Source organism: Myxine glutinosa (genome assembly GCF_964187855.1).
Source record: "Myxine glutinosa chromosome 12 unlocalized genomic scaffold, kmMyxGlut1.1 SUPER_12_unloc_2, whole genome shotgun sequence".
Lineage (NCBI taxonomy): Eukaryota > Metazoa > Chordata > Myxini > Myxiniformes > Myxinidae > Myxine > Myxine glutinosa.
This window is the reverse complement of record NW_027616356.1, coordinates 527,589-546,676: the sequence shown is the minus strand read 5'-3', so window position 1 is coordinate 546,676 and position 19,088 is coordinate 527,589. Positions and strand designations below refer to the sequence as shown.

The 19,088-nt window shown below is 45.6% G+C and overlaps 2 protein-coding genes across 2 annotated transcripts in view; one reads left to right on the top strand and one right to left on the bottom strand.

Moving 5' to 3' along the window:
- LOC137437920 (uncharacterized) overlaps nt 1-19,088 on the top strand; it is a 422,503-nt gene that overhangs the window by 38,065 nt on the left and 365,350 nt on the right. The window lies entirely within an intron of this gene.
- On the bottom strand, nt 746-18,868 carry SERINC1 (serine incorporator 1). The gene is made up of 10 exons (XM_078768658.1): nt 18,648-18,868; nt 16,093-16,254; nt 15,713-15,900; nt 13,899-13,978; nt 12,324-12,461; nt 5,928-6,097; nt 4,817-4,907; nt 4,490-4,649; nt 1,714-1,947; nt 746-1,529 (listed from the first exon to the last, which is right to left on the bottom strand). The coding sequence occupies exons 1-10, from the start codon at nt 18,684-18,686 to the stop codon at nt 1,391-1,393; spliced, it is 1,401 nt and encodes a 466-aa protein (XP_078624784.1). The 5' UTR covers nt 18,687-18,868; the 3' UTR covers nt 746-1,390.

The window sequence follows — 19,088 nt, the reverse complement described above, 5'->3', positions numbered from 1 at the left end:
CACGTTGGCCGGTAGCCTGGGAATGGGGCATCCCGTGTGGGCCCATGTAGGCCGGCACAGCTTGTAGCCTGGGCCTACAGCCTGGGCCAGAGTTGGCCTGGGCCTGTGCCACAATCCTGGGCACACATTTGCTGGCCCACATCTCCAGCATTGGTTCATGTACGAGTGAATCTTAATCCACAGATGGTGTAAATGCTTCCTGGTCATTATTTTGGCCACACGTCAGAGCACAATCGGTGGACAAGTGATAAAAGATGTTGCATTTGTACCCCTCCCCTACCAATGGTCATTTCCTTAAAGTAACGTGTTCTGACATTACATTGAAGTCAATCCATTTTCCTGACCTGGGTGTTAATCTAATCGTTGGCAGCTTCACCAGAAATAAAATTAGAGAATCAACTACAGTCCAACATGCATTACCGTTTACCCATTTATTGCAAATAAAAAAAAATTAAATGAACGAACACTTGAAATGGTTTGATTTGTGACCGTTGTATTCATTTCTGGTGCAGTAATCGTTTTTGAAAGTGCAAAATGACTTTTAATGTTTAAAAGTTTTTATTTTTGGACGAATGGTTTCCAAATAGGGGCACATAAATGCAAAGTCCAGAAAATGAGCCACTATAGCCCAGGCCTAAAATTGCTTTGCCATGTTGCTCAAAGTAATTTCATGGGAAAGTCTTGTGGGAATGATGTTGGGGGCACAGTGACATTTCGCTGCAGCTGAACAAGTCTCACAAAACAGTACGTATTGCACTTTTATTACAGCACGTAATGCTACAAGGTAATTCGAATAATAATAAAAAAACCCACTTCAGTTCAGTTTCCTTTTGCATAATCACAAAGGCAAAAGCAATTCGTTCAGATTCATGTCCGTTCCCGATTCCAAACACTAAATCAGGAATTATCACTTGTTCAAAAGCCAAAAACAAGCTAAGAAATTAGCAAACAGGTACAAACTAACGACTCAAAGGTGCCCAGCGCAGAGTGCAGCTACAATTTAACCAGCTGCTAACTAGCTAATACTCAGAGGTCACCGAACAGGTAATGGATGCATAAGTGACGTCATGAACAGCAAACTGGACAAATCGGATGTCGTACAAATTTTGCTGTCGATTACTCGCAGGAGGAAAAAAAAAAAACTGCAAAATAAAGACTGCAAATGCATTTTTGTTTCCCATCCCTTTGATATACTCAGTAACCACGTGACTTGCTCGCATGCAACATCTCGAGCAACATATTCAAAGCTCAAAATTAAAAGAACTTGCACCAAAATGACTTCAAAAATGCAAATACTCAGCACAAAGCAATCTTTGAAGCAAAAGAGATCTAGGAATATCTTTACGTATACCAAGCAGCACGGGTGGGGAAGGTAATTGTGGCTGAAGAACTAGTCAAAATCACGGTTGGCGAGCACACATGGGGCGACGAGGGTCCACACGTACAGACAGATGCACACCCAGCTGGAGCTTATCTTCACCCACACGGCAGGCCACTTGCTCTGCAGGTACTTGTAATCGCTGTCGGGACTGGAAAGCAAAGGTACAAAAATGTGTTTCAGAGCAAAACCTAATAACAGTAGTTAACATCACCAACCAAATTGGGAACAAACTCCACCCACTGGGGTCTGACACACAGAGCGTCGCGCACATGGCACGCAGGGCCTTCTATCACACACCGTGCCCAAAATGTATGTACTTAACCATCGCATACCTGTACCAGTTGGTCAGGGTCATCATGACGTAGAGGGAGGAAAGGAAGAGCATGAAGTGGAAGAAGGAGTAACTGTACTGGACACCATCCTTCTCATTATCCTCAACCCTGCCATTTCCCTCCTCGACGCGGACATCTTGCGCAGAACTCGTCTCAGATGTAGAGTCAAGCAGCGTCGATTCAGCTCCAGACAGGGTCAGCTTGCTCACTTGACTGTTGCTTGAAGTGCGAATGCTGTGGAAAGAAAATAGTCATTGGTTAAATAACACAAGGAAAAAAATGAATGCATAAAATAATTTGTTCCTCTTTTCTAACCTGTAAAACCAATTTTCTTCAATCTCATTCTTCCTTCCAGATCTTCAAGACAGCTGCTCACCACCATCTCAGATTGTCCCCCATCCAAAACAATGATCTTTTCTATCCCTGTTAACCCCACCCCCTCCCCACAAAACCCACCTCTCTCTCCAAATTGTAAGTTTTTACTTTCAGGGAGTTTGCTTCTGTATCCATCTTGTCTACCCCGTACGTCCTCCCCTACCCCTGATTATAGTTATGGACGTTGGATGTTATACCACATGATATAAAATAAGCACTTTCTACGAATCCTGGCACGTGTGTTCAGAAGCCAGGAGAGAAGGGGCAATGCCATGATACTTAGCTGCTCTGGGAGGAGGTCATGGACTTCATGAAAAAGATTCATTTATGAGGGTTTAAGGCACAACTGTAGAAATTGCAAGTAGCTAGAAGATCAAACAATGCCAAATGGACGAAAGGTGTCAGTGTGGAAGGTAGAAATGACTAATACCGGCAAGGTACAAATCCATAAAAAAAATTTGTTTCTTTAAGGGATGAGGAAATGGGTGTGGAACCCTCACTTAACACAAGAAAAATTCCACCATGAAGTATACTTCAGTATTGGTGCGGAATAGTGATGGGGTAACAGGTGTAAAATAGACTAGTTAGGCCATTAATAAACGTTTAGCAGACTAGTACAATCACTCCCTCTGGGAGCAGCAGGAAGGGTCATATTATACCCTCTGAAATATATAGATTACAGTAGATCTAGGCTCGGGTCCGTTAGTCTGCGAGGGACGCGATAAGCATATATTGCCTCGAACGTCGAATTTCCTCCCTTTCAATTTCGTGTTAAACAGCAGTAGCGACTGTTTAAAAAGGTAATCATACATGTTTGTGTTAATACTATAAGAGGTAAAGCCTCTTCAAGAGTTGGCGATGTCCGTCTACCCATCAAAAAAGAAGAAGAAGAACTTTCTAACGGGTTCTTGTGGGTAATTCTGTATGTGCCATTCCACAATACCTGTATGTACCTCATCACGAGGCCCTTTCATGAAGTGGTCAAGCACTTTTGCTGGCAAGGCCTCCATGCTCCTCAGATAACACATCATATACTGCCTAATTGACATGCCTGGATGCAAAGAAGCAAGGCATTGTGAGGTTTTTTAAAAAAAATTTTAACTGCCTAGAGGTGAAGAGGTCGATCATCTTCTGTTCTGCCCTTAGATTCTGATCACTCATTCTTGATTTATGAGAGTTATTACCCTCGCCAGAGGAGAGGGTATTACATTTGAGTCCGTTTGTTTGTTTGTTTGTCTTTTTGTTACTTGCGAAAATCGAAGATTTTTCAAGTGTATTGGTTGGTCTTGTGCGTTATTCTGTCTGTGTATGTCAGTCACCTACAGGTCACAATTTTCAACCAATCTTCACAAAACGTCACCAAATGGTCGAGTTGGTCATAAGCAAGAAGCCTATTGTTTTTGGGGTCAAAAGGTAAATTGGTCAACATAGGCCAAAGGTTTTCCAAAGGAAACTTTGTCAAATTTATAAAATGCTCAATTTTCATCCGATTGACTTGACATTTTAAGAGCATTTGCATACCAGGTCACTGAATTCAAGCACCAATTATTTGTGAGGTCATCATAGGCCAACAACTTATTTTAGGGACTTCGCAAGTATCGTGCCATGCACGACATTTCTTGTTTGTTTGTCCGCACAGAATAAATATGATTTTCTCTGCAACCGTTGGTCCGATTGACAGGACATTTTCACCATAGGTGCACCACCTCCTGTATAATTTTTAATGACAGTTATGACGTCATCGGTCACGTGGTACGGGCGCCATCTTGGAAAATCCGAAAACCTGCACCTCTATATCTCCGAAAGTGCTGAATAGAAAAAAATTAAGCCATGGCTCATTGTAAAGAACTCTCCATGGGGAATAACCTATGTTAATGATGATGTTATAAGTGCCTCCATTATGTCATAATTTGACAAGTACAAAACTTCATCCGATCAAGATGAAATTTCTGGATAAATTGGTGGAGAAAAAGAATAATAATGGTGACGTAATCGGTCATGTGGTTCGGCCACCATATTTGTTTTAACACAAAAACCTTTAAAACCACTAAAACACGTCCTGGCAAGGGTCTGCAATCTCTGATTGCTCTTTGTTTAACTACTTGCAGAATGAAACCACAAACCACTTCATCAAATATGCATGCTTATATTCATTATCTATGCACATGGGATGCACCCCAGCATCTGCACGCAAGCCCCACGAGTATCTATCCTCCTACATCACCCCCATCTCCTGTACAGGTGTACAGATACATTTGCGAGTGTTTGTAACAATGCTTAAAAAAAAAAAATTGGGGAAATTATTGCAAATTAAGGAACAAGCAGAGTTTTGCAAAATCATAACCGTAACCCAATAGTGGGACCATCCCAAAATGCTTTCTCCTCACAACACATCTCTCACCTTGAATAGAGAATGCAAAGCAGGTAGATGGCAAGACCAACAATGCTTTGAGCATCCCACCACTGGCCTACATGTGGGGTCACTGTTGGGGTCACTGTGTCATTACCGATAGTTTTTGAATGGATAATGATATTCAGCAATCCGGGATTGCACTCTTTGTCTGCAAAGAGATGACATGCAACTTAGCTAATGATGGATACACCAAATATTACAACGGAACAGTGAATGTTTCTCAAGCAAGCGGTGAGGAGGGAAGGTTTAGAGGAACAGAGAGACCACATTGCACAAACTGTCCTGTACGATAGGGAAGGATGCATGTCGTCTGACCTGGCTCACTGCTCATTGCTGACCAGGTGATGTACATAGTATACAAGGTGATGACCGAGGACTGCAACAGGCCCGATCGAGGTTGCGCTTCCTTCATAGGGTAACAATGCATGGCTACGTCAGCGGAATGTACAAAACAACAGGTCCACCCCTTCTACGTGCAGCAAGATTGTGTGCCCATCACCACACAGCATTTGTACATGACATATACCATGAAGCATTTAATGTGCAATGAAACAGACATTCAAAGGCCAAAACTTTAAAAGGTGAGAGTCCTGAAATGGTGGTGCACTGCTTGTTTGAAGTTCTGGCCAGAAAAGTGCAAAATTGAACCATTTCAGGAGGTAGTTCCACAAAAAAAAAAAAAAAAGTAGAGGTGGTGGGTGGAAGCCTGAATTTTGGGAGTTAAACTAGGAGGGGGTTACTGGAAGGATGTGCACATCCTGGCGGAGCTGGGGATAGTCAGAGGTTTGAGAGAGCAGAGGAATGTACACCCTCTGCAGAGGGAGCAGATATACACCTCAACACAGAAGTGGTGGTAAATATGAGAGGCCACCGGTCTGACTGCAATGTGATAGCAATCGGCCTTATGATTCGGCCTCATCGTGGGAGATTCCTATATTGAGAGCATTACATTCCACATAATCCACGAGAGACAGACGGTGATGCTGGGATGCCTGCCCATAGGGGAGAGCAGTACTCCATTGAGCTGTAGGCAATGGTTTTTAGTGTGAGTAGTTACAATTTTTCAAGGAATTATTTGGAAAGAGGATGCCCAGACTGCTGCTGCCAGCTTTGCTACATGGTTGGCCCAGGAGAGGTCTTGACTTGTGGTAAGGCCAACAAGTTAAAGGGACTGAACCTCTTCCAGTGGCTGACCATGGGAATAGATAGGAGGGTTCGTTTGATGATCCATCCCGAGGAACAGGGTGGTCGGTGACTTGCCAGGATTGAAAGACCAGCCTCCCATAAAATCCAGATCAGCAGAGTGATGCAGCTGCCTTCTTGTTAGTAGGATGGTGTACTCTATGATGCAATGATGGATATGATACAATGCTCGTAATCAAATACCTACGCTGCAATGACAAGGTGTGTGCAATGAGAAGCAAACCTGAATCTTGGGCAAAATGGAGATAATGGAAGCCAGAAAGCAAAGGATGAGGTTGAAACTGATGAAGAATTTGTTCTCGGCACAGTTGTCTTTCACGGTGTAGTATACGTAGAATAGGACGACGGCCGTAATGGAAAGCCCATAACCAATTCCAGTCACGGACAGCAGGGCTGGCACAAACAAAGTGGTAAGAAAGCTTTACTTTACTTTACTTTGGGGTATCAAGTTCTGCACAAATATAACTCGAGCGAAATCGATGGCACGCCATCGCAAATCACCATGCTTCCCACCTAAAGTTGAAAGATCACAAAAAGTTCCACCACAAATGACCCAATATCAAATTTAGAGTTAATATTTTTCCCAGGTTTGACCCGAGACCCCAAGTCTCCACCCCCTGGGGCATGAATTTAAAAAGGGTCAAAAAACAAAGGGTCAAAAATTTTTTTTTTTGCCAACGTTGATTGCATAGACAAACGCTCAAAATGTGCCTGTAATTGGATTATTTTGCATTTGACATTTTGACCACCTCAGGGGGTGGTGATCACAACTACTAAGTTTGATTAACTCGTACATCCACTCACTATGGGAGCGGCAGGGGGAGTCATGTTATTATCCTTATTATTATAATCATTATTGCCAATTATTACTATTACTTATGTTAGATTCGGTCATTGAAGAAATCAGATCGTATCACCATTCTAAATTACCGATAACAAAATTTACTTCCGTAAGGGCAATATCGCAAGTCACAAACCCCCTCGGGGTGGGGTAGGTGTAATATTGTTTCGTAATATCATTAATATTGTTACGTTTGTGGGGGGGTAGGCGATGAAATACCTTAGGTCCAGGTAGAAGTGTATAAATTACCTTGCTCTGCATGTCGCGATGAAAAAGAAGCACCCCCATGTACCATAAGTAGAGACCTGTTAGACCGGATGTCGTGTATGAGTGCATCTTTGTCCCCATGACGAGGGGTTGGGCTATGTTAATTAGTTAGGGATTAAGGGTAATTAATCCCCTGTATGTAATTGCCTCTAATCTTTTCCTGTGTTCCTTATGACAGCACCACACACATAGCAAAGCCAAGCCAAGCAATCAGGTATAATAAACACTGAATAAAAGGAACATGACATTGAGCACCACAAATGATACCACCGAACACCATCACAAAGGCCGGCAAGTGGCCACGAGGCCACACCCCGAAGAACGATTAGTTAGGGTACCATAGAGCAATGAGATGGCAGTCACTGATAGGAGGATGTGCAGACGTCATCGGATGACGTAAGAGCTCTGCGAACAAAAGAACGGTGTTCGACATTTTCTCCTCTTGGCTTTGGGGTTCGGTGAAGAGCAGTCAGTTTCATTACCCCTCTCTCGGTTTCATTGAGAACGGTCACGATTTTATATCTCTTGCATTGGGACAGTGATTACGAGCAGTCGTATTTATATGTCTAACGGCATCTGGATTTCATTATGAACGGACATGGTCGCGCACTTTGTCCTCTTGGTCCCTGGCTTTCATCGGTTCTAGCGACCACGTTGTCCTCTCCTTGGCTCGTCGGTACTGGCTGTGCGTTGTCTGGGTGTTGTGTGGAGCAGACGGCGAGTGAACGGGCGCAGTCTGCTCACTCCACGCTCGGCGATTAGAGGAGAGGAGAGGACTGCACACCGAGGCCTGGTTCCCGCTCACGAGCTGCGCAAGGACACGGGGGCTGTGACGATCTCCGACGAGGTTCAAGAGCTGCTTGAAGCTGAGTACATGCATCCAGACATTTTGTTATTCATTTATTTCTCCCCTTGTGTGTATTTGAGTCCGTCTGGAGGATCCTCAAATTTCGGATTTTATATTTTACCGTGCATTCTTTGTTGCAAGCATTTCTTTCAATAAAGCCGGGATTTTTGTACATTTTAATTCCGTGTCGGGTTTGAATTGATTGTCACAGGTTCGAAGACGTCCAGTGGGGTTCGTGAAGGTAAGAGCTTCGTTACCCTTTGCTGCCCTCATCCCCCACGCGTATTCACACAGCCTTTGGATTGAACGCCTCAGAGTTTAAGCTCAATCGGCTATCCGTCCCCAGGGGTGTTCCAGGGGTGTCACCCCAGAAACACAACAACATTATGGTATTATCATTGGTGTTATCATTACTTTTGATTTGGAAAAACGTCACGAAAGACTCCTTGGAAGAACTCCACGTTAGCGGCAGGAAGGGTTGTGTTTGTTATCAAGCCTTGAGGTATATAGACTACAGTAGATCTACGATCAGGTGCATTCATCGACGTGGTAAGCATAGACTGATGTCCAGATTCCTCAATTTCTTTCAGTTTAGTGTTAAACAGCATTAGCGACTGTTTAAAAAGGTAATCAAACGTGTTTGTGGTTTATAACATTTTTACTTCTGGTAGGGGCCCATGCTCCCATGAAAACGGCACAATGAGCTGTTTAGAAACATTGACAGGCATTTGGCGAAAGACGAAAAACCCCATGGGGAGGTGGGATATTGTTATGCCGGTAGGGTAAGGCAATTGGTAGACTAGCGGTAGACTAAAGGGTTGGCGTCAGGAAGGGCATCCGGCCATAAAAACATTGCCTCAAAAAGGGGACCATGATGATTGTCATGGGGGCCCGCAAGGCTAACTGCGTAGCAGGGAAAATGGCCTGAAACGGGGGGGGGGGGGGGGGGGGGGGAAGGTACGGTAAAGCAATATCTAGAGCCAGGTAGATCTGAATAGGTAAAATGCTTCGTCTGTCGCGATAGGGAATCTACCTGTAATAAGTTCTATTTTAGTCCGGTTTGTCGGGTTAAGATGTCTGCTTGTGAACATACCAGGATGTTTGAGTGTTAGATAGAGTAGGGATTAAGAATAAACCCCTGTGTGTCACACCTGGTAATCAAACCTTTGTCCTTTATGGCAATGCATTCATACAGACACTTCGACAGGCCCTTAGTACAACATTAAATAATTCCCTTCCCTGACAAGGACTTCGGAAGAAAACAGGAAAGAGGCCAGTTCGGGGCATCGCCGCAGCCAGCTACACCTCCGGCAGGCCTAGCCACATCGAGTAGCACGAGCTATGACCACGCTACAGGCCTGTGATTCGGTGGAGGGCACTGATTGGGTGGCACGTCAAGGCTGACGACACTGCCGCAAGGTTATATGAGGGCGCGCCGAACGACATTTGCGGTCTTAGTCAGGTTCACTATGTTTTTTCGTTCAAAATTTTGGTAGATTAGCAAAACTATACATTTTTGGAATATTCAGAGCATGAGGAATCCAAAAATTAATGTTTACATTTGCGTAGACACCTTTGCGAAAATGACACTCAGGACAGTGTAGATCTGTAAAAGCATATTCCTGAACGGTATAGACCTCGTAGATCCTGTGTATAGGACTTATAGTTCAATCTGATACTACCTATAACTTCCTATAACAACCTATAACTTCAAAGGACTTGCAATATCATGTATTATGTAATACAGTTATATCACAAATATAGAGACAATGGTTTTCAATTACCTTTGTTTGTTGCTTTTCTATAATCCTGAGCACTATTTTGAGGCCTTTATTGGATTCCTTGACCCAGAAAACATAGGATTAGCATATTTAATTAAGTCTCTAGGTTGACTAGAAGCCGAGATCGCGCAAAATATGTATTTTATGGCGGCCATTTTCAAAATCCAAAATGGCGGCCATGCAAGTGTCTTTGCAAATGCCAACATTGATTTTCAGATTCTCCATGCTCTGAAGATTCCAAAAATGTACAGGTTTGCTAATCCCAAAATTTTGAAAGAAATTATATTTGTTAACATAGTGAACCTGACTATCTTCATCACTGTCCTGAGTGTCATTTTTGCAAAGGTGTCTACGCAAATGTAAACATTAATTTTTGGATTCCTCATGCTCTGAATATTCCAAAAATGTATAGTTTTGCTAATCTACCAAAATTTTGAACGAAATTATATTTGTTAACATAGTGAACCTGACTATCTTGCACATCCGGCTCTTCTTGCTTGCGCAGCTCTTGCTCTTGCAGCTCGAACTCTCTTGCGCAGCACGTCCCTCCCTGGCTGTCTTGTGCTCTGTGCTTTTCCTCTTGCTCATGAGAGGTCCCTGGTGGTCGTTGGCTCGCCATCCGCGTGGTGCTTGGAGCGGTGCTCGGTGCTGTGGTGCTGGAGCGAGGGACCTCGTGGGTGCATCGGGGCCGAACGGAGCCGTGTTGGACGGCAAACAATACAAGATAACAGACAGATAAGACCGCACACCACATCACCATTACACGACGTTTCTTTTGTTCATTCATCCCTGTGTCCTGTTGTTGAGTCTGGTGTGTGGGATCCCAATTTAGGAGCATTATTTTATCATCGTCCCGTTTCATTGTCTCGGGTTCCAGAATAAATGTGTTTATTTTTGTACATTCTAATTCGGTGTCGAGTACATTAATTTCCCTGCATCTGCCGTCGGTTCGCTGAAGATAAACGCTCCTCCCGCTTCTTCCTCTTCCCTTCTTCTCTTCCCGCGTTTGATAGCACAATCCGTGTTTGGTCGTCGCCTCAAGTAAGTCCGTTTCGGTCCATTCGCGAGCCCTGGTATTAACCGAAGGGTCCGCGCGACAATATTATTACTATAAATATTGTTTTGTAACAACGTTAATATTATGCTTTTATCATTAGCTTTGGTAATAGAAGCGTCCTTGGAAAAATGCCACGATAAAGCTAGCTTAACACAGACATACACCTCAATACGCAACCCCATTGGTGAGGAAAACCCCCTTGGGGATGGGTACAAATGAATTCGCTACAACCTTCATCGTGTGACCCTTAGTCCTCCTGTCAAGCTTGGGTTAGATTAGATAAGTAATGACCAAGTGTATCGTGGTCAAATTGTCAGACAGACAAACACCAAATTGCCTATTTTACTATGATTTCTGCCCAACCGTTTAGACTTGGAGGATAACATAACGGAAGGACAGACCCGATTACAATACGCCCGTTGTTTTCCAAAAATAATGGGGAAAATAATGGTGGAGATCTGACAATCACACTGTATACTACTGTGTTCAAAAAGTATCCGACCTTTATTTTTTGTGCGTAAAAAAAAAGAAGCTAGGGAGGCGTTGATTGGTGCATGTATGTAGGCGATCCTAATGCACACACGTGAATTTTTTCCCACCTGCAGAAGCTGTCATTTGACGGCAGACCGCCGATGAGTGAGGACATGTAAGTGAGCGCCGTCGGATTTTCGTTTTTGACAAAATGACGGAAAAAACTTGAACAACGCTACTGCATCAAATTTTGTGTAAAGCTTGGCGATTCCCAAGTGGAAACGATCCGCAAGATTTAACACCGTTCATTCCATTATGAAGGAATCCCTGGTGTTGGGCTAGCGGCTAGGGTGCCGGCTTTAGGATCCTAGGATCCTGGGTTCGAATCTCGGTCGATCGCCGAATTAATGCCAGGGGGGTTGACTCAGCCTGTCATCCTTCCGAGGTCGGCTAATTGAGTACCAGTTCACTGGTAATTCCCTGTTTGTCGTTAAAGGCGGCAAAAAGGGTTGGCGTCAGGAAGGGCATCCGGCCGTAAAACATTGCTTCAAAAAGGGGACCAAAAAACAACTACCACGGTCCCCGAAAAGGCCAACCCCCGCTTTGCGGGGAAAAATGGCCTCTAAACGGTGGTTTTTATTCCATTATGAAGGAGGATTTGGGCTTCAGGAGAATCTCAGCGAAGTTCGTACCAAAGCTGCTAACGATTGAGCAGAAGCAACTCCGTTTGGAGATCGCACAGGACATGCTGGAGACTGTGAACAGCGATCCCAGCTTCCTCAACACAGTGATCACTGGCGATGAGTCCTGGGTTTATGGGTACGACCCAGAAACCAAGTTGCAGTAATCACAATGGAAGCATCCAACATCCCCGAGGCCAAAAAACACAAAATTTGATGCAGTAGCGTTGTTCAAGTTTTTCCGTCATTTTGTCAAAAACGAAAATCCGACGGCGCTCACTTACATGTCCTCACTCATCGGCGGTCTGCCGCCGAATGACAGCTTCTGCAGGTGGGAAAAAATTCACACATGTGCATTAGGATCGCCTACATACGTGCACCAATCAACGCCTCCCTAGCTTCTTTTTTTTTACGCACGAAAAATAAAGGTCGGATACTTTTTGAACACACTACGTATCATTTGGCTTGTGTGGTTGTGGGTGGTGTTTGCATGTTTGACCTGTATGCACCCCTAAAGTGCTGGATGGAATCGGTTGACATAGTTGTAAAAAACTTAGGGTGCGCCCAGAAAGATTTTAGGCATTTAAAAATAAAGAAGTAATAAAATCTCAGTGGCGGGGGTTCAGTAGGCAGGGAATTCTTTATGTAAATGTGTATTGTGTAGTGCCTGCATACCTGCATACCAACACCGAGAGTTTCCCTCCTCCATCTTCTCCACCCAGCTCTCATTCCACGAGTGGGCGAAGTCGATGAGAAGAACCAGTTGGATCAGGATGAAGCAGAAAGCGCCCGCCATGCCAATGTAAAACCATACTGCACGGACAGGCATGTTGGAGACTCATTAACTGAAGTGGCCTTCACTCAAATCAAATCAGGCTGGATTAAACAACTCATTTGATAATTGCAATCACAATGGAGGTCCTCAAAGCACATAGTCCTGTTCTGTTCCTTCGTATTTATGGAAGCATCTGATAAAAATCAACACTGACTTCCTAAACCTATAAACCTCCCAACTAAAACGACAGCCAACGGGTCTATTGACCAACGCCCCTCGTCCTCCTCCCTCTCCTCGATTTGGCTCAACTATGGCCAAACGTGAATGAAAATCAATATCATACATGGCACAAACAATGCGGTTTATTTTCTCGTATTGTGCAAAACATCAAAATATTGTCACCCCTACCCATGAAGAGGCAAAACGTTTGTTTCCAGCTTTTGGCTGGCAAACATTCCACTCGGTCGGCCATCCACCACGACAGTCCCAACACTGCGGGTTTCATTCTCCAAATGTAACCCTTGTTCAAATTTTTCCAACCTGTGGAACCAACTTCCAGACTCTTCAATCTCATTCTCCCCTCTAGGTCTTCAAGACAGCTGTTCACCACAATCTCAGATTGTCCCCAATTCAAAACTCCCTCTCCCCCCCCCCCCCCCCCCCCCAACCCATCCCTCCACCTTTTAAGTTTCCAGTTTCCATCCGAAGAGTTCAAGTTTGAAGAGCAAGAGTAAGTTTCCATCCCATCCTTCTGTAGCCATCTTGTTGTCCCCTCCATGCATTCTCTCCTGCCCTCCCCTCCCCCCATTCCTCCCTACACATCTTGTCCACCTCCCGTCTTGGCCTTTGGCTCTGACGTTCGTGTTTCCACCCCCCCTCTCTGCTGTTCCTTTTGTCATGTTGCGTCCTGATCCATTCAGTGTACTAGCTCTTCCACAAGCAAAGACTATGTACATACAACTATTACAGCACTCTTGAAGTTGTGTCATCAACCGATGTGCCTCCGACCACATTATTACATCATTATACATACTTGTACCAAGGCCACTCTTTATAAACCCGAAAAAGTCCAAGCTTTCTGCTCACCATCATTACCGTCACCCACCCCCAACTTGTGGAATCACCTCCTGACATCTGTCCGGTTATGCTATCTCCCCACTCTTTCAAGGTTGTGCCACACTGCCATCTTGTGCCCTTCCCTCCTGGCAATTTTTTTTAGTCATCTTCTCATTCCTGCCTGTTCCTTACTATTACCAAGACTGCAGTTTCAACATAACCTCCCATCATGGATTGCCTCATTATTTTATGGCCTAATCCCAATGTATTAAAAATGGAAATAGACAATGTGGAAGTGCTGCATTCCAATATGGCCTTGCACCAACAATTACAACACCTCGAGCATCAATAACGGCAATGTGGGTGGGGAGGACATGGAAGGAGGGAGCGAGGCCGAGTTCAATTCACAATGCCTATACCTGTGGTAAATGCTCCTTCGGGGATGTAGAAGGCTCCCACAGCGATTCCGATTAATGCTGCAAACTTGAAAAACCAGAATCTGGGTGATTGGAAAGATTCATTTTTAAGGACAAGGAAAGGAAAGGTAAGGGGGTTTTCACTTGGTAAAGGTAATAACTAGCTACAACAAAACAACAGTTAATGCGATTACGGACTTTTTGATTGAACACCAACACACAATCGAGTAATCCTCTCACTCTCAAATCCTATTAGAACAAAGTCCGAGGTTAATTTCTCCACAATTAAATAGGAAAAAGAGTAATCTCGATTCTTGTAGATCAACTTATAAAATGGGTCGGCGTGATGTCCAGATGTCTGTCGTCCGTTAAACTTTTGCTATTTTTGCTGCTCCTCCCTTATCCCCCAGCTGGTCTGAAACGACACATGAATACGAGACAGTATCCCGCACAATCGCTCGTGCTTCAATTTTCCGATTTCGGTTCATGGGGGGCTCCCAGGGGGGTTACCTCCCGAAATTCTGGATCCCTACTCGTCCCTTATTTACCGACAGGTTCCTCTAAAACCCAATACAGCCCTTCTACTCGATGTTCCGCAGGATCATCCAGTCTTAGATTTTTCAATTTTGTATCAGCAGGCCTTCGAGGGGATCACGAGGCTTCCTCTGTAGATTTAGCAATCAGCCGAGCTCTCAACTACAACCTCAAGAGACGACAGTCAGCCCAGTCGGGCTATTTTATTTCGTTATCAAAGTAGAGAAATTTGGCTTGAAGAAGTATCGATCTTAATGGGACACTTACTGGAGCAGCTACCCCATTCATCTTCATTTTCCTAACAGAGTTTGAAGTCCTCCTTCGAATGCATATTAATTATTATTATTATTATTGTTATTATTATTATTATTATTACTTGCAAAATCGAAGATTTTTCAAGTATATTGGTCGGTTCCGTTTGTGGTTCTGTCTGTTTGTCTGTTTGCCACCGGCCCACAGGTCACAATTCTAAACCGATCGTCACGAAACTTCACCACGTTGTACAAGTCGTCCCAATTGAGAAGCCTATTGATTTTGAGGTCAAAGGTCATCTGGAGGTCAAATTTCTAAAATCGCCATTTTAAATCCGATTGACTTGAAAATTGAACAGCATTTGTATATCAAGTCACTAAATTGGGAAACATACTATATTTGAGGTCAAAAGGTCAAATTAAAAAAAAAAACAATTTTCATCTAAAAAGCCGTCAATTCTCAACCGATTGACTTGAAAATTGAACAGCATTTGCATATCGAGTCACTAAATTGGGAAAGATACTATTTTTAGGTCAAAAGGTCAAAGGTCAACTCAAGATCAAACTTCCAAAATCACTTTTTATCTGAAAAACCATCAATTTTCATCCAATTGACTTGAAAATTGAACAGCATTTGCACATTGTCACTAAATAGGGAAACAAACTATTTTTGAGGTCAAAGGTCAACTCAAGGTCAACCTTCCAAAATCATCATTTTTCATTTGAAAAATCATCACTTTTCTTCCTGTTCACCCGAGCTTTGATCAAGATTGTCAATTTTAATCTTGATGAAATGGACAATTTGCTGTATCAATGGAATTTATTTTCCTTGGGGAGGGGGGGGGGGGGCGTATTTTGCAAGTATCGTGCTCCGCATGACGCCTTCTTGTTATTATTGTCAAAGATATACAAGATTTAAAAACACAAAACAACTGACAACGACCACTATTGTTAGAGAGTCTCCTTCACCAATGGAACCCACTTCGACTTCATGTACAAGCTACCAGGTGCGGCACACAGGTTATGGCATACCCGTTATGTACTGGAGCACGGGGATCTTTACTGGATTTCAAACCAAGCATGATCAATGCAAAGAGCAGGAAGAACATTGCCGTGGCAAAGCACACACGGTACACTGCCTTGAAGCCAACCAAGGAGTCGCAGTTAACAACACCCTGGAGGCCAGGGATGGCCGCCCCCCTCTCGCAGAAGCCAGGGATCTGGAACAGTGCAAACACAGCCTCATAGTATGCCGTGGTGTAAACCACGGTGTAGATGTGCTTCACTAGTAGATGCGCTTCACTAGTACATGCAAAGACAGTACGCTAGCTATCCCATTTAACAAGCCCCAATTTTAGCACACACAAAAAAAACTACGCACAGAGTGGTGGACTGCAGAGATCACAACCAACCTCCTTGAGTTTGGATTCGATGCTGGGCGTGAGCATGAGACAAGCGGTTATCGTGCCCATCAGCAGGAACACCGCGTATACGAGCCGTGTCACAGTGGAGTTCTTGCTGCTCGGGCAGCAGGCGCACATCAGGCACGGCGCGCTGCTGCACAGGCACGGCACCTTGTGGCAAGAGAAAGGATGCGAGCATGACCCTGCATTGCCCATCACAGACCAACTTCTACCTCATGCCAATTTATTTTGGTGTAGATGCTCATGTGACTGACACTGACACTGACACTGACACTGACACACACACACACACACACACACACACACACACACACACACACACACACACACACACACACACACACACACACACACACACACACACACACACACACACACACACACACACACACACACACACACACACACACACACACACACACACACACACACACACACCATTTCGGATCACTAATGTTCCGGCTGAGTCGAAAAGGGATGCCCCAGAAACTTGGTGAAAAATAAAGTCATTCATAATTACTCAACAAGACAAGCTGATATAATGTACCATTTACACCAATCAAGAACTTCCTAAACAAAATTACTTGTACTGGACCCAAATTAAGGAATTCACTGGAAGTGAGCCTGAGGCAAACTAATGGTGGAAATAGCTTTAAACACAAACTCAAAGGGTATTATTGGGGAAGTAGATAATAAATGAATAATAAATTTAAATATTAATAACCGATAAATAAATGAGTAATGATTGATTTTGAGATAACATAAGAAACGGCATTCTGGCTGATTCCGCCCTCCTACACCCCCATCTACCCCCCCCCCTCCACACCCCCATCCTACCCGCCTCCACACCCCCATCCTACCCCCCTCCACACCCCCATTCTCCCCCCTCCACAACCCCATTTCCACCCCCCAGCTTACACCCCCCCCTCCATCCATCCCTCCCTCCCTCCTCCTACATCCTCCCCTCCACCCTCCTACACCCTTCCCCCTCCTCCTACATCCTCCTCCCCTCCATCCTCCTCCCCTCCATCCTCCAACCCCCATTCTCCCCCCTCAACACCCCCAGCTTACACCCCCCATTCCTACGCCCCCTCCATCCCCCCTCCCCCTCCTCCTCCCTCCAACTCCCCTCCCCCTCCACCCCCCCCTCCATCCATCCTCCAAACCCCCCACTCTACCCTCCAACCCCCTCCCCCCCACTCTATCCTCCAACCCCCTCCCCCCCACTCTATCCTCCAACCCCTCCCCCCCCCCACTCTATCCTCCAACCCCTCCCCCCCCACTCTATCCTCCAACCCCTCCCCCCCACTCTATCCTCCAACCCCTCCCCCCCACTCTATCCTCCAACCCCTCCCCCCCACTCTATCCTCCAACCCCTCCCCACCCACTCTATCCTCCAACCCCTCCCCACCACTCTATCCTCCAACCCCTCCCCCCCACTCTATCCTCCAACCCCTCCCCCCCACTCTATCCTCCACCCTCCAACCCCCCCACTCCACCCTCCACCCCCACTCCACCCTCCACCCCCACCCCCACTCCACCCTCCAACCCCCCCACTCCACCCTCCAACCCCCCCACTCCACCCTCCAACCCCCCCACTCCACCCTCCAACCCCCCCACTCCACCCTCCAACCCCCCCACTCCACCCTCCAACCCCCCCACTCCACCCTCCAACCCCACTCCACCCCCCAACCCCACTCCACCCCCCAATCCACCCTCAACCCCCCCGACTCCACCCTCCAACCCCCCCTCAACCCCCCCGACTCCACCCTCCAACCCCCCCCCCCAATCCACCCTCCCACCTCCCCCCACTCCACCCTCCCACCTCCCCCCACTCCACCCTCCCACCTCCCCCCACTCCACCCTCCCCCCACTCCACCCTCCAACCTCCCCCCACTCCACCCTCCAACCTCCCCCCACTTCCACCCTCCAACCTCCCCCCACTCCACCCTCCAACCTCCCCCCACTCCACCCTCCAACCTCCCCCCACTCCACCCTCCAACCTCCCCCCACTCCACCCTCCAACCTCCCCCCACTCCACCCTCCAACCTCCCCCCACTCCAACCTCCCCACACTCCAACCTCCAACCTCCCACACTCCACCCCTGAAATCTTACAAACCAAACGGCTTTTTTTCGGATTCCTCCATTGTTTTCTTGTTTGAATGAGTTTGGTATAGAAAGAAATACTGAAACTGAAGTAAAACCGAAACTGTACAAGAGCCAATGTAGTCTAAAGGGCGGGGCCGCCATTACATTACGCGTACGGAGTAAATGGATGACGTGGCCTATTAAATAGACGGCCTATTAAAGTAAAGGTGACGTTAAAATGTCGATAGACGAAGTGAAGTGGGAGAGACGGCGGAAGCGATAAACGAGGTGATGTTATGATGAACGTGACGATCCCCCAAACAGTAACAACGTTTCCGGGTTCCTGTCCTGTCTGAAGGCCCCGTGCGGTACTCTCATCGAGCCTCGCATCGGAGCCGCTCCCGCTCGGCTCGCATAGTCCCACCAAACAGAAGAAGGAACACCGTGAACTCACCCAGCTGGCGACCGAGCAGAGTCCCATAACGGCGCCCATGGTGCGACCGACGCCTTTTCCTCACAACGCAGTGCGACCAAAACAACAAAGCTGCGTCTCTGCGATACTACGGTACGTTATATGGACGCTGTACGTTTGGGAAGCGACGTCAGTACGTTCTATCTATGCTGGTCTTTTGGAAATGACGTCAGTACGTTGACGTTCTATTTATGCTGGTCTTTTGGAAATGACGTCAGTACGTTTTATTTATTCTGGTCTTTTGGAAATGACGTCAGTACGTTCTATTTATGCTGGTCTTTTGGAAATGACGTCAGTACGTTTTATTTATTCTGGTCTTTTGGAAATGAGGTCAGTACGTTTTGGGTGTCTGTTATGCTTGCACTATTTTTATGAGTAATATTGACTCGCCAGAGGAGAGGGTCTGTTTGTTACTTGCAAAAT

Excerpts from the sequence above, each read along its gene's own strand:
- SERINC1 (XM_078768658.1), bottom strand. The coding sequence starts at position 18,686 with ATGGGCGCCGTTATGGGACTCTGCTCGGTCGCCAGCTGG. Across the intron at positions 4,908-5,927 it reads CCATTTTGCCCAAGATTCAG|GAAGCGCAACCTCGATCGGG; the intron begins GTTTGCTTCTCA and ends TACCCTATGAAG. Across the intron at positions 4,650-4,816 it reads AGCAATGAGCAGTGAGCCAG|ACAAAGAGTGCAATCCCGGA; the intron begins GTCAGACGACAT and ends ATCTCTTTGCAG.